General features: G+C 34.4%; 2 protein-coding genes across 2 annotated transcripts; both read right to left on the bottom strand.

Moving 5' to 3' along the window:
- Window positions 1-4,641: 4,641 nt before the first annotated feature.
- LOC142615712 (eukaryotic translation initiation factor 1A) lies at window positions 4,642-5,471 on the bottom strand. Its single transcript, XM_075788481.1, has one exon. It carries the CDS (start codon window positions 5,313-5,315, stop codon window positions 4,878-4,880), a length of 438 nt encoding a protein of 145 aa, XP_075644596.1. The 5' UTR covers window positions 5,316-5,471; the 3' UTR covers window positions 4,642-4,877.
- Window positions 5,472-6,971: 1,500 nt separating this feature from the next.
- LOC142615824 (BTB/POZ domain-containing protein POB1-like) lies at window positions 6,972-12,986 on the bottom strand. Its single transcript, XM_075788674.1, has 6 exons — window positions 12,595-12,986; window positions 10,341-10,466; window positions 9,499-9,620; window positions 9,346-9,409; window positions 8,927-9,206; window positions 6,972-8,095 (listed from the first exon to the last, which is right to left on the bottom strand). The coding sequence occupies exons 1-6, from the start codon at window positions 12,866-12,868 to the stop codon at window positions 7,282-7,284; spliced, it is 1,680 nt and encodes a 559-aa protein (XP_075644789.1). The 5' UTR covers window positions 12,869-12,986; the 3' UTR covers window positions 6,972-7,281.
- Between the last annotated feature and the right edge of the window lie 1,862 nt (window positions 12,987-14,848).

The raw sequence follows: 14,848 nt of genomic DNA, 5'->3' as shown, positions 1-14,848 counted from the left end.
TTAAGATTGTTATAAATTAAATTCTATAGTTCAGTAAGTTTCGAATTGAACTTCGTATTTTCAAAATTGTATCAAATTAAATCCCTAAATCAAACTGAAAATTTTAGCCTTTGAATCTAGCCTTAAAATTTTAGAATTTAGAGTTTAATTTTATATGATTTTAAGGTAGATAATTTTTTTTTGAAATTAGTGAAACTATATTTTTTAATTTCTAATAGTTGTAAACTTTACAGAATAATTTGAAATTGTTAATTATATAGTAATATTTAATTTGAAATCACCTTAAAATATAGGATTTAGAAAGTAATTTATGCTAAAATTTATTTAAAGTGTACCTACTACCCATGAAGTTGGAATATGTATTTAAATCCTACTTAGAAGTAGCATGGCACTTTAAAATTCCAAAGCCAAATTGACTTTGCAAATAAAAAAAGAAATTAAAAAGAAAAAAAGCCCCACTGACTTGGATGGGTTGCAAGCACTTTAAAATTCCAAAGCCGAATTAACTTTGCAAACACAAAAAGGAAATTAAAAAGAAAAAAAAAAAAAGCCCAATTGACTTGGATGGGTTGCAATGCATCAATGACATGTAGAGGCCCCAATTGCAAGCTATTGTGATGGGCCTTTCTCCTTTAAAGTTAATTTAATATTTTGTGACCCATAAGTCATGTATTAGATAGTAAATTAACTAGTCATTAACTAGTGAATGCACATGCACCAGATAGTTAGAAAATGTTAAATATTTCCACTTTGTTCAATGCTATCATGTTCTGTTTGGATGGGAAGTTTGATTTTTACATAGAAATTATAAAATAATGGGATCCCATCATTTAAAGTCCCATCAAATACTAATTTCATTATATGGATTAAATATTACATAGACAAAGAAATCCCTCTATCTTTCGGGAAATTAAAAAATTTAATTCAGTTCTAATGGTCCGGTTAATATATGCCCTTAGGGCATACATTAACAAATTTGTTTTTAGAAAAATTTTATCGGGAATTCCTGATAAAACTTTTTTCCAAAAATGGTATACTATTGTGTGCCCTCAGGGCAAACGTTAGTAAAATCCAAGTTCTAAATAAAGAAGTGGGCTATGTGATTGGCAATGGGCAAAAGTTCAAAAGTTGGGAAGACACCTTGACCTAGGTGCCATACAAATCAGTGGCTCAACAGCCCTTAGTTGTCAATCAAAGTCAACTAATTGATTCCATGAAAGGAGAGTGGGACTCAGTGAAGTTTCAAGAAACTATTTAATGATGCATCAATCTGTGCCATTAGGAAGGTTCCCCTCTTAATGAAAAACAAACCAGATAAATTGCTGTGGATAGCAAATGCTCAAAGGAAGTTCATAAAGAGTTCCAGCATTTTTTTTGCAACAAGGTGTGTTGTGCAGTACAGAAAGATCAGTGTGGAGAAAGCTATGGAGTTTGAAAATACATGAAAGGTAACAAAACGCTACTATAGAGAATAGCTCAAAACATTCTGCCTACTAAATGTAGGTTACAAGAGTTGGGACAAGAACTTAATGCCAAATGCCCTTTATGCAAATGTGGGGAGGAATCTAGTTTGAATAAGAATGCGTAATGGTGAAAGCTTTGTGGTTTGGGGGAAGATGGAGCTTATAAATCGGCTACTGGCCTACTGTGTCAATTTTGCAACTAGTGCATGGGGTTGTCGAGCCATCTACTGCTCTGATTCCTAATGAGATCCCTGCAGTTCAGTTCCAGACCATGAAAGCAATTATTTGGGAACAAATTTGGAGCATCAGTAACAAAGTAATGTTTCAGCAGGCTGAAGTCAAGATCAATGTCATGCTAGCTGTGATAGACAAGAAATTTCAGGAGCATATTGCAATTTCAGATCAACAGAAGACGGGTAAATAACTCAGTGGCAAGCACCTCCCTTGGCTCTTTCACAATTAATTGTGATGCTGTAGTAAGAAGAGATTGCGGGGGATATGTAGTTGCTGCTGGCACTAAACTGGAAGTCAAAACCTCAGTAAATTTAGCTGAGGCAAAGACCACAAGATGGGCAGTGTCAATGGCTCAATTGATGAAGTTAAGAAAGCTAAAAGGGGAGCGACTCAAAGATATGCTTTGATGCGCTCTGCAAAGCCACAACCAGGGTCATGTAGAGCCATGGGAACTGAGAATTGTGCTAGTGGATGTTCTGGAAATGGCAAAAGAGATGGACCAAGTAAAATTCAAATGGGCAAGAAGAGAGGCTGATGAAGCTGCCCATGTTTTAGCAAACCAGGGTTTGGTTAATAACTAGAATGGTTTTGTTGATGTACTGTGACTACTGTCTTTACCTGATCAGTTTCTGCATGCGATCAGGAAGGATGCTACTGAATGTGATGTTGCCTCATTATATAATTGAATCTTGTTTCTTTGTCAATACATATACAAATAAATTTTAATATCTATCACTGAAAACTGAGAAATGAAAAATACTTATCCCATCTACTATCATATCTTATCTGGGAAGACGAACTATGATCCAAAATCAATCAGCGTCCAAATATATACCCAAAGGTCCCAAACATCCATGTCTGCACCCACCCAAAGTCAAAGATTACTTGTTGAAAATATATACATACTCTTCAACCCAAATAGTGGAGACATCAAACTAAGCTAGGTCCAAGAATTTCTTGAAAAAGCTTACGATCTATCACAAGAATGGGGTAACATCCCAGCAAAAAATGGTTGAGATCTAAATAGCAAACCTCAGGTGTGACGTCGCAATGAATTAATTGTCAAACAATTTCTCATTAGACAAACAATGCAAAATTAATATATATATATATGAGTCACTAATTCTTGCTTCAGACTCAGCCTTAGCTTCCTCAACTTAGCATCCAATCTAGAACCCATGAACTTTCTCCGATGAACTGCTGGCAACCCAACTTGAATAAGGAAAATTTTGGACTACACCTCCACCTCCACCAGCTGAAACCAAAGTCAAGCTGTGCTTATGATGGTTGTGTTGCAGAAGAGGACAAGGTGGGAAAGCCATAGAATCTGACAAGGGCAGATTAGTAGAAATGGGTTTTGTAATGGATTTTAAATTGGGGCAGGGATGAGGAAATTTTAGATAAAGTTTGAGAGAGGTGGAGGTGAATGAAATGGAGAAGGGGACAAAAATTAATTTGGTTGAGGGTTTGAACTTTGACAGAAGAAAGAGGGAGAAACCAGGAATTTTTATGTGGAACTTACCTGTCTCAAATTCTGTCTAAAACTGCCCCATGAGTTTTGAAATTTCCTTTCATGGTTCACCCAAACAAGGAATTTTATTTTATACGAATTTAAATTATGTCCGGTATCCAAATTCTGCTTACAAATCTCCTCTACCCAATTACACCATTATTAATTCTCTCATAATTCTTTAAAACAATTTTTATACATTCAGTTCCACAACACAAAAAACAAAGCAAAACAAGCAGCATATGTGCTACAGACCTCTATTTAACCACAGGTTCCATCATTCCCTTAAGAGTAGAAACTGCCAAGAATTCATGGAATTCCTCTACCAGACCTATTATTCAAAGAATCGAAGGGCACCAACCTAAACAGACTCTGATTCAGCTCATCTCTCTCTGGAAAAAACCACCACTGCTTTGCTTTATAATCTTATACTCAAAATTCTTGTTAGTTCTTATCAGAAAGTAGTCAACATTCTTCCAACTTTAATCAACATGTTTCTCCTAGGAAGTGCTATGACGACAGTCCACAAAAACCTTTCTAATTTTTCGGTAGTGATAGATGAAATGAAGTCTGTCTTTTATATTGAACTGGTGCATGGGAATGGATATTCCATAGGGTATAGTTTGAAGTCAGATTTTTTTGCTTTTCCATCTTTAAGAGCAGAAAATACTTGGAGAAAACCAAAAGAGAACCACCCACTTTAGAGTGACGAAGGCTAAATTCTTCTACAAGTAGAAAACATACATAGTACTTCCAACAGCATAGATGCCATCCTAATGAACAAGTAACTTATTCTAACTTCTAAGCTCTATATGACCATATCTCAAAGAGAGTGGCTTGGAATTCTAAATTTATTTGGAAAATCGTAATACTAAAATCTAAAAGCAAACTCTGAGGCATGTTGCTTAAGAAGGAGTGAAATAAACAATACTCAAGAGAAGAGATCACAGAATCAAAATGTAAAAATCCTGCAAGTTTAGTCAATGGCAGTGGCTGATAACATGATGCGCAATAAGATAAGAAGAACAAAATGTGATATACATTTGACTCCAATGGCAGAAACATTTATAAAAAAAACATACTCACCTGTAATTGTAAACCAACCAGGAAGGGCTACTACAAATAGTTAATAATAACACAAACAAGTTATCAGTTAGTTGCTAAGACTTGAGCCATTCAAAGTCCACTAATTATGGCTAAATTGCAAGAGAAAATAACTGAATAAATGAGTTTCATTGAATGCCACTACTAACAACCAATTAGCAATTGCAATTTGGGTATTATCAGAAATCAAAACAACAGCCAAAAGCGTTGTAGCTCAACTCAACAAGCACGAGCTTCATTGACTATCAAAACGAAAACAACAGGCAAGAGCCTTGTAGCTCAGCTCAACTGGCACTTCCCCCAATTATCGAATAATCAACAAACAAACAATTAATCGAAACGATTTCTTTCATAAAATTAAAACAAGTAATTAAAAAATAGAACCAAACAGTACAGGCTCCTTATTATTATTAGGGTCTATAACATGACAAATGAAAAGGATACAACATATGAGGATGAGGATGATGATGATGATATGATCATACAACAGAAGAAGAAGAAGAAGAAGCAGCAGCAGCAGAAATGATGAAAAGGCAGATAATTAAAAAAAAAAAAGAAATGAAATCTCAGATCTTGTCAATATCTTCATCCTCAAACTCAATATAATCATCGCCAGCAGCTTCATCTTCCTCATCCAAGCCACCAGCAATACCCTCGTTGAGGCGAGTGGTCTCAGGCAATTCACCGTAGGCTTTCAAGAGGCGAGCCTCATCAGGCATGTACTTGAGGATAACATCAGCCTTGTCGTCCTGGTAATCCCTGAGACCAACGAGGATGATGTCCCCAGCAGCGATCCAAACCTTTTTGTGCATCTTTCCTCGGATGTGACAGAGGCGCTTGGAACCGTCGATGCACATGGCCTCACATCGACCGTTACCTAACATGCGGAGCACTTGGGCGTATTCTTGTCCGTCTTCCTTGAACACCAGTTCGCGTTTCTCGTCATCTGCCTCGTTCTTTCCTCTCTTCCTGTTCTTTCCTCCCTTTCCCTTGTTCTTCGGCATACCTCTTCTTCTTCTTCTTCTTCTTCTTCTTGCGTTGGAATTAAGCTAATTTAATTTCACTACTTGTGTTGCGTTGTGTTACTTTTGAGGATGGATGCTTGCTTTTCTCGACTGCCGCTTTTACCCTTTCTTTCTTAGCGTCTCTGCCTGCCTGTCTTCTACTACGACTACGACTACGACTACGGTTTTTTTTTATTAATAAAAATCACAATAATCAATTATAACCTAAGAAATAAAATTTTAAAATCAATTCTGAAATTTTTAATTAATTCAATTCTGAAATTTTAAAATCACAAGTCATGAATTTCAATATTTTTCATAAAATTTTAACTCAATTTTAAAATAAAAAAAAAAGTATTATCTAATTAGATTAAGAGTATTTTTAAATTTTTTTAAATCATTTCAATTTAGATTTTAATTTGATTTTTTTTTTAACTTTGGCTTTTACTAAATAAATAGCCTATGACTTTCAAAAAAGTTACAAATTCTCTCTCTCTCTCTCTCTCTCCATTTAAAAAGGGTTGATTTTAGAGTTTAATATAGGTTTATAGTTTGATTTTAAATTTTGTAGAATCTAAAAGATTTAATTTATTATTCTTGAAAATATAGAATTTGGTTTTTTTTTTTTTTAGATTTTAAAGTTTATGTATTACATTTATAATATATAAACATAAGTGATTCTTTTATTTTTTTTGGGTAAAAAGACAGGACTTATTTATTAAAATAAGAGATTATATATCAGTTTTTAACCCAGAGCCAACTTGGATGGTTAGATTCAAAAGTGAGAGAATTTAAAACGAAGTTTTCCTCTTCTTTTTATTATTTTTTTAAATTTTCCTAGACTTTGCTGGAAGGTTACGTGCTATTGGCGATGATGTACAGGTGTAGGGTCCAAAAAGGTTGCCAAACAATCAAGAACGCTAGTAGATTTTTGTTGTACAAAAATGAAAAATGGTCTTTCCTTGACTTGTCAAAAGTTTTTGAGCACTGCGTCAGTATATTGATTGCTGGGTGTATCAGCACCTATCATCAGTGATCAAACTCGTTTTAGAGACACACAAATTCATATCTTGCTTAGGTGTTTCTAACTTTTAAAATTGATTATTATTTCTTTTTTCTTTTTTTAAAGAAATTGATTGTAACATCATGTATTTCTTTAAAATTGAAGGAAATTATAAGATTAAAAAAAGTTGTGATCTATTAGAGTATAGACTAATATTGCTTATGTGAAATTTGTATTCCTAATTTCTAACAAAGATTATCATATCCAAAAAAATAAAAAATAAAAAACTTCCAGAAGCTAACGTTGAGTTTTATCCTATTTTGCTTTTCCCTGATGTATACGAGAATTTGGATTCCTATTTCCAACTCTCCCAGAGATTGACAATTGATTTCCAAATTTACGTCATGAAATCTCAAAAAATTTATTCCCTCTAATCTAATGAATAAAGAGAAGTTGCAACTTGCAAGCACAACTCTTTGCCCTCCCACTATACTTTTATCAAATATTCTTTCCTTTCATTTAATATTTCTCTATCGATAAGAAAGATCCTTATCCTATTTCTGAACTCCTCCTCACTTGCATTGATTCTGGTACCTCAAAAATCGACAGACATACACTATTGCTTGCTCTTCAATCTTGATAGAAGACATAAATTGAGGTGAAACTATCACATTATCTCAAACAGTTCTACATTGAAAGAAACATTGATACTGCTACCTACTCAAACCCATTTACATTTTTTCCCCTTCTGAGCACTAGTAGGTCCAGAACAAAAGGAATATTACTAATCATCATTCAACCTCAGAGCTAACCAAAGTATCTAGTGCATTGTGCCTGGATATTACAAGTTTTGTCCCTTTGAAGTTAAGAGAAAAAGGGCGAGGGAGAAACAAAACAAAGGTTAGAGCCACCAACTAGAGCAGCAAATTAGCAATGCTCTGGAAAAATGGAATGAAAGAGGAGTCAGTGCCTGATGGTAAGCTCAGCTCTGAGATGAAGGACACCGTTTATGAAGTAAAGACTATCGTCAGCCATGAAGGAAGTCCATGGTATAGCAAATAAGTTTCGGTAGCCAACTGCCTTGCCTCCAGTGAATGTGTAGTTGCCTTTGTATTTGCTAACAAACTCCTCAGTTGGCTTCGATCTTGCTGCAAATTCATAGTCCACTGCAAAAGTCACTGATCCCTTCTCCTGCATCCCCAAAAACAGCCCAAAACAGTGGAATGAGCTCTGCTGGTCCATATTGCAATGTGCTGACAGGAAGAATCCTTGGCCACCCAAATGAAATGCCTGAGAATACACACGTCCAGAGGGGAATAAATTTGCACACTCCTCTCGCTTTAGGTCCAGGTACACCACACACTGCTGCCGGGGAAGTTCAAATTCTACCACCTTAACAGGGCGATATTTGTAGGCCCGCTCCACAAAGCGACGATTCAAGGTGGCAGACTCCTCTGCAGCTAAAACGCGTTGCCGGTGTGGGGCCTCAGCCTTGAAAAAAAGGGCCTCAAGCACAAGTTTGGATGCAATCTCATGATCAAAGTCATTACAGGTTAAGACCTTCTTAAGCTTCCGGCAGGTCATGTAAGGGAAGCGAATGAAGCGTGCAAGGCGTGCGCCTAGGACTTCCCGCCGCTCCTCCAGTTTTGAGTACTGAGCCCTAGCCCATTTCAACACAAAATCATATACAGCATCCTCAGATGGCACCTGGAGATCGTCACTGGCCAATATTGCCTCTACTCCAGCAAGAGGCAAGGCCATCACCTCTTCTTGGAACCTGGTAAAAGTGCCAAAACCCAAACATGAGTTGCCTCCCAGAAGGCAAATCGCATTTTATTTAAAACAATAATTAAGAAAACAATGACAAGAACAATAGCTGTAATTCATAAAGAAATAACAAAAAATCGGTTTTGACAACAATTGTGCTCATTTAATCATGATGCCATTAACACATTGTTCATGCCTGTTTTAGCAAGCACAAAAATATAGGTGTAAAGAAATTGCTAGGTCGATGTATAAAATGCTTGGAGAAGTTTATGCCTTCATGGGATAGCCACGAACAACAAATCTTGGAATTTTGTTCATGGAAAGTTGAAGTGTAATGACACTAACTGACTAACAAGAAAATAAGAGTGAAATTGCATGATGGGTTAATAAAAGAAAAACAGATGATAAGGATGTTTGGAACTTCTTTAATAGGTCTTACTAACATTACTCTTCATTTGATAAAACTCATTCACCATAATCATAATTGAAATAATTCAATATTCAATGATAAAGGTGAAGAAGAAAACGACTAACGTGACAGCAGTATCATATTCTGAAGTAAGAAAAAAAAAAAAATACAAATTTACTAACATGACAGCAATATCATATTCTGAAGTAAGACGAAAAAAATACAAATCTTACACCAACACCAAAGAAAATAGCTAAGCACAAAAGGCATATATATGCAAGGGTAAAGTATGATCCAGTTTTAATTGTTCATATCAACCAACACCCCCCCCCCCCCCCCCCACAAAACAAAAAAGAAGGGCAATATAAGAAAGAGAAGACATGGAAAAGTAATGAAGATCCAGTCATATAGTGCAAGTAAATTGGAACTTACTTAGTGATGTCCTTATAGCGACTAGCAAGGTACTGCTTTGCTGCATCAGTCAATGGCTGGACAGCATCAGCCATTAAGACACTTGAAGGAAGCTCCAGATAGAGCAAAGCAGACTCAGGCGTCATGGGCATAGTGCGCAACAGTCGGCTACAGTACCTCATGCATGAAGCAACCTCAAACTTGTCAGCAGCCATCAGAACATCCAGCAAAGCAGGAGCAGTAGTAACAGACACAGTATTACTGTACATAAAATTCAGGAGCTCCATGAGAGCAGCTTCCTCTGTGCAACGGGAAAAGAAGCATGATTGTAATTTGACTTTGACAGGCACAACAATAAGTTAATAGTTTTCACAAAGGTAAAGGATAATAATAAAAAAGGGGAAGCTTATGATATTTTTTTTTTTTTTTTTTTTATATACCAGAGGCATTGATGCGTAGGGTTACATGTCGCTGCTCTGACTCCCTCATCCCATTTGAGAATAGCTACAATAAATAAGAAGGAAATTAAAAGACCATCTAACAACTATCACAGGTAAACATATGTAAAACACCTTACAGTAATATAACTTTACCTTATAGAAGAATGGACTTTTGGCTGCCAAAATAGGAGAGCTGATATGCAATGTTTTAACTCTCACAACTGTAGAACAATCCATGCTCCAGTTTGAATCATTGCTATTTGCAGCTTCATCACCTACAAAAATAAGAAGCCAGATTAAAAACATACACCACCACAAAAGCGTTAAAAAAATGAACTTAGTGGAAGAACAATATTCTATAGCTGCAAGAAGAACAACATTTTATACATGTCAGTCCTCTTTGCCTCTTCCTTCTAGTTGATGTTCAGATGATATTAAATTTGATGAGTTGCTGAAGTTCTAATTAGATAGGTCAACACTGTTTTTTAGTGGTAAGTTACTTTTTTTTATTAGAAAACTACTACACTCTTTTTTAGTGGTAAGTTACGTGTGCACCTTATGGGTCTTAAAAAAATGAACTTAGTGGAAGAACAATATTCTATAGCTGCAAGAAGAACAACATTTTATACATGTCAGTCCTCTTTGCCTCTTCCTTCTAGTTAATGTTCAGATGATATTAAATTTGATGAGTTGCTGAAGTTCTAATTAGATAGGTCACACTGTTTTTTAGTGGTAAGTTACTTTTTTTTATTAGAAAACTACTACACTCTTTTGTAGTGGTAAGTTACGTGTGCACCTTATGGGTCTTAAACCCACTACTTCCCTCTCAACCTAGAACTTATAAGGGGAGGAGGTGCGAGCTGACATTCAACTCATTGGCCTAAATTCGAAGGACTAAGATCAAGCAAAATGTTTTAGTGAATTCAGATAAAATATATTTTAAATTTAAAAAAACACAAGATAAAGATGAAGGACCATATAAAATTGTTTCATACCTGAAGGTGATTCTTCAATCATTGCAACTGCTTCCTCATCAGGATTTTCACAGCCCACACAATCGTCCATATCAGGCTGGTTACCGTTCAAAATTTGCTCCTCAGCACACGAAGTGAGATCCACAACTGCAAAAAAAATGTTAAATATTAATTTACATGAATAGGGCTAGACATCACATCACAAACATAAACATAGACGCCAATCACAATGAAATAAACAAAAAGTACAAGCATGCATGCTAATAGACAGACCCACCAATCAAAATTCAGGATTCCAGACTACCAATGACAGAAAACTGTTAAGAAGCATCAATTACTACCAATGTAGTCAAAGGCAAAAGGCAACTTTAAGGTGCCAAGTCCTTGTGTTGCTCAAGGCATGCAACGTCAAAAAGGTGCACAGACAAGGGAAACAAAGCGCCGCATTCTAAGTATAGTTTTTATACATATAATGAACTTTAATCATAAATACATTTAAAATATTTCTTTTGATAAGTTCCAGCACTATAAAATTAAATGTATATGTCACTAAAACAAATATACAGCAATGGAACTTTTTAGTTGCAGAGAAACTGAATGACACCAAAAGAACATAACCACGGTTCCTAGATAATGAGAAGTCAAACTCTCAAGTATTTCCAGCGCAATCATATGGCTCAAAAAGCCAACTTTCTCATCTTCACAGGAATCCTACAACAAAAGATATAGCGAAACAATTATCTTGTACCTTTTTGACCCCTCATTACTGCAATTCCCTAAGAAACAAAAGAGTTGAAATCAAAAAACCCTAACAGTTGGGATTAAGTCTAGGTTGAGTCACTGTTATCCATCTACTCCTCAAATATTAATTTCAACAAAAAATAGCCCACATGGTTGTATTGAAAGTGACGGGGAAAGAAAAGCATTAATTTTTCTTTGATTTCTTATCAGTTGAGTTGAGTTTTTCTTCATCTCTAATTAAACATGGTCCTCATTTCCAAAAAACAACACAACAATGACCGACCAACCGACTCGCTATCTAAACATCTTTTCTTATGCTCAACTTTATCCCACACCAAGAGACCTAGTCAATCAAATGAAAATTTTATTTTATAACCTCATCAAAGCTTTAAAACAATATTTTATGCTCTCTTTTTTTTTTTTCTTTACCTTTTCCTTGATTTTCTCATAAAGTACATATATTACAAGAAAATAAAAAAGAAAAACTTAAGCTTCATGACTGCCAATAACTAAGAGTTCATTTTTTCCCTCCATTTACCATGAACTACACAGAACCTTGGAGAATTGAATTAAAATCTCTTAGCTTCGTAACAATATCTAAGACTTCATTTTCATTTATTTTCCCCAACTTCCTCACAAACCAAACAGAACTTCTCATCAAGTAGATAAACACCTAGGTAATCAAACAACCTTTTAAGCAAACAAACAGACTCATAAAACTAAAGGAAAGTTTAACCCAATCCAAATTCTAATTTCCTGATTTCCTCCCAAAAACACCAAGCATAAAACTATAAAATATCTTATCGGAAACCAGACAGAAACTTGATGAGTTACTCTCAACCGTCTACTCCTCAAATATTAATCTCAACCAGAGACGGTCCATATGGGTTGTATTGAAAGTGATAGTAAAAATAAAAACATTAAATTTCTGTTCAATTTCTTATTATCTTTAGCATTATAAGACTACATTAACCACCTGAGTTGAGCTTTTTTTTCATCTCCACCAAAACACGTTCTTCGTTTCTAAGAACCAAAACAACATTGACCCATGGACTGACTGACCAACTTGATATCTAAGATTTTTTTCTAATGCTCAACTTTCTCCCACACCACGAGAACTACTCAATCAAATGAAGATTTTACTTTTATAACATCATATAAGCTTTAAAACAAGAACTTGCACCTTTATCCTTTTTAAAAAAAAAATTAAAAAAAAAAAACTTGTTACTAGATTTTCCCATTAAGTTAGCAACTACAAAATTTCTCAGAAACCAAACAGGGCCCATGAAAATCGGATTAGAATCTTTTAGCTTTATAACAACAAACTTTCGCACAAAACCAAACAGAACTTCTCCACACCCAGACCGATACCTAGCTAATCAAAGAATCTTTTAAGCATACAAACAAATACTCATAGAACTAACTTGAACTTTAGTCTAAACTCTGAAATACAGTTTTTCCCTAATTTTCTCAAAACTTTCTTGGCAACCAAACAGAAAAACTCGAGAAAAGAAAAAAAAAAAAAAACTGTTACCAGTATCTTTCTTGATATCCTCACGCCTCCGCTTCCGATGGCGAGCCCAATCGGCGATACTGTTACAGATACTTGTACAACCGTCGTTATCGGACCGGTTCTCGAGCGGGTCGCCCATAATCTCGATCCGGAGCTGCCGGTCCGAGAAGTTACTATCGTTGAAAGCGAAGGCGAAATCAGCATCTGTAGAAGCCGATACACCACCTCTGGTGAACTCCGATTCCATCCCCGTTCTCGGGTCAAACAGATCCGTACCCGTATCCAAGTTCCTCATCGCCCTCTCTCTCTAACCAAGAACAAACCACAAAGAGAATAAGAGAGCGTGTTGTTTTGTTTTGTTAGTAATGAAGAGACTGGACGACTCTCGTGTTTTTATTTATTATTTTTTATTTATGTGTGAATAAATTTTATTGTTAGTGGTAAAGTTAAGTTAAGTTACGTTCTGCTCAGGAAAGGAAAGGGGTTGGGTTGGGTTGGGTTGGTGTATTTTGTACTTGGATTTGAGGTCACCAAAAACAGAAATATCTTGTAGTAGTATTTTTATCTGCTATTTTATCTATCTATCTATCTTAACTGAAAAGGAATGGTTTTTTTTTTTTTTTCTCTCAAAAAAGAAAAAAAGGAATGGTTATCTTTTTTTGTCTTCAACAAAATAGAAAGTAGAAATCTTCTTTTTATGGTTGAAGACTTCAAGTTTCATATTACTACATTGGTATTCACTCCTATTTAACTGCAAATTACTACTTTAATACGCCTTCTTTTAGTTGTTTTTAATTAAGGATTTTTCTAGAATAATAAATAAACTACAAAACTAAACTAGCGGGTTGTTAACAACTGAAAAATGAAATGATTTTTGTTATTTTAAGGAAAAACAAAATGATGGGATTAACCAAATAATTAAAGACATTTAGTTTTTTTTTTCCTTCTAGTAAAATTCAATAATTATAATTACAAAAAAAAAATCGATTTTTCAATGTCTGTATATTTGAAACACTAGAAAGTTGTCTATTATTAAAATCACTAGAAAGCATTTATGTTTAGAATATCAACTTTTAACTGAAATGGTAAATAATAAGTCCTTCCTAAATCCTAATCAAGATTGACGCAAAGCAGGCCTCTAAAACCATTTTAGCCCCATGATTTTACACGAGACTACCTGTTCGGCCCAGGTGACACTCCTGACCACACATTACCCACACTTGTGCCTGTAGACATGCGGATAACAAATTATACAAACTTCTTACTCCCCATTAAGAGAAAAATACTTATAATTATTTTTAGCTTAATTAATTTACGCATTTTAGTCATCTCAACTAATAAATGTTATAATCGCCCCTAAATTATGTATACTTTTGTATTCTATTATTCATCATGAGGAAAATAATTTTAATATTTTCTACTTTCTAAATTTACAGAATTCAATAAGTCCAACTAATAAAATGAATAATCATACACGGCCACACATTGACCACACTTGTGCCTATAGACGTGCTAAGAAAAAAAATTATATAATCTTTTGCATCTTGTTCTCCATTAGGAGAAAAAAAATACTTTTAATTATTTTTAACCTGATTAATTTACAGAATTCAGTTATCCCAACCAATTGATAAATTTTATAATTAGTTCAAAATGAGATATGTGAATATCGCTAAATTATGTACACTTTTGTATTCTATTAACCATCAGAAGGAAAATACTTTTAATATTTTTAATTTTTTAAATTAACGAGTTCCAATTAGTTCAATTGGTAAAATTTATAATCATTAAAAAGAAATATTTGCAATTCAAATCCCGTTTACACAAAAAATTAATTGGTATCTTAACCTAATAATAAAAAACAATCATTATAATAAAACAAATGTCATAAATTTAATTCTGTGTCTATAATTCATCAAAAAAAATTACATATCTATAAAAAAAAATTACATAATAGAACTATTTTTCTAAAGGTTTTTCTTTCCTTTTACTGCCTTTTTTTTTTATTCTTTTTTCTTTTTTTATCAGTGTTAAATATACTTTATGAGACCAAAACAAAGTCAAGAGAACTAGCAAAAGTCGGAAGGAAACAACACGGCATTAAGTTCCTGCATTTTTTTTTTTTTGACGAAAGTTCCTGCATTACTTTGTCATGTAGAACACACAAAATCTTTGGGCTTTTAGCGAGTATTTTTATTTCTAAAATCTCATACCTTTGAGGACGCTAAAACAACCTGACAAAACACGGTTTTGACTGGGCATTCGATGAAGAATAGAT

This window comes from Castanea sativa, chromosome 11 (genome assembly GCF_040712315.1).
Source record: "Castanea sativa cultivar Marrone di Chiusa Pesio chromosome 11, ASM4071231v1".
In the NCBI taxonomy this organism is placed as follows: domain Eukaryota; kingdom Viridiplantae; phylum Streptophyta; class Magnoliopsida; order Fagales; family Fagaceae; genus Castanea; species Castanea sativa.
This window is presented reverse-complemented; position numbering and strand designations above follow the sequence as displayed.

Excerpts from the sequence above, each read along its gene's own strand:
- LOC142615712 (XM_075788481.1), bottom strand. The coding sequence starts at position 5,315 with ATGCCGAAGAACAAGGGAAAGGGAGGAAAGAACAGGAAGAGAGGAAAG.
- LOC142615824 (XM_075788674.1), bottom strand. The coding sequence starts at position 12,868 with ATGAGGAACTTGGATACGGGTACGGATCTGTTTGACCCGAGAACGGGG. Across the intron at positions 10,467-12,594 it reads GGATATCAAGAAAGATACTG|TTGTGGATCTCACTTCGTGT; the intron begins GTAACAGTTTTT and ends TTTTTTTTGCAG. Across the intron at positions 9,207-9,345 it reads CCTACGCATCAATGCCTCTG|AGGAAGCTGCTCTCATGGAG; the intron begins GTATATAAAAAA and ends CCCGTTGCACAG.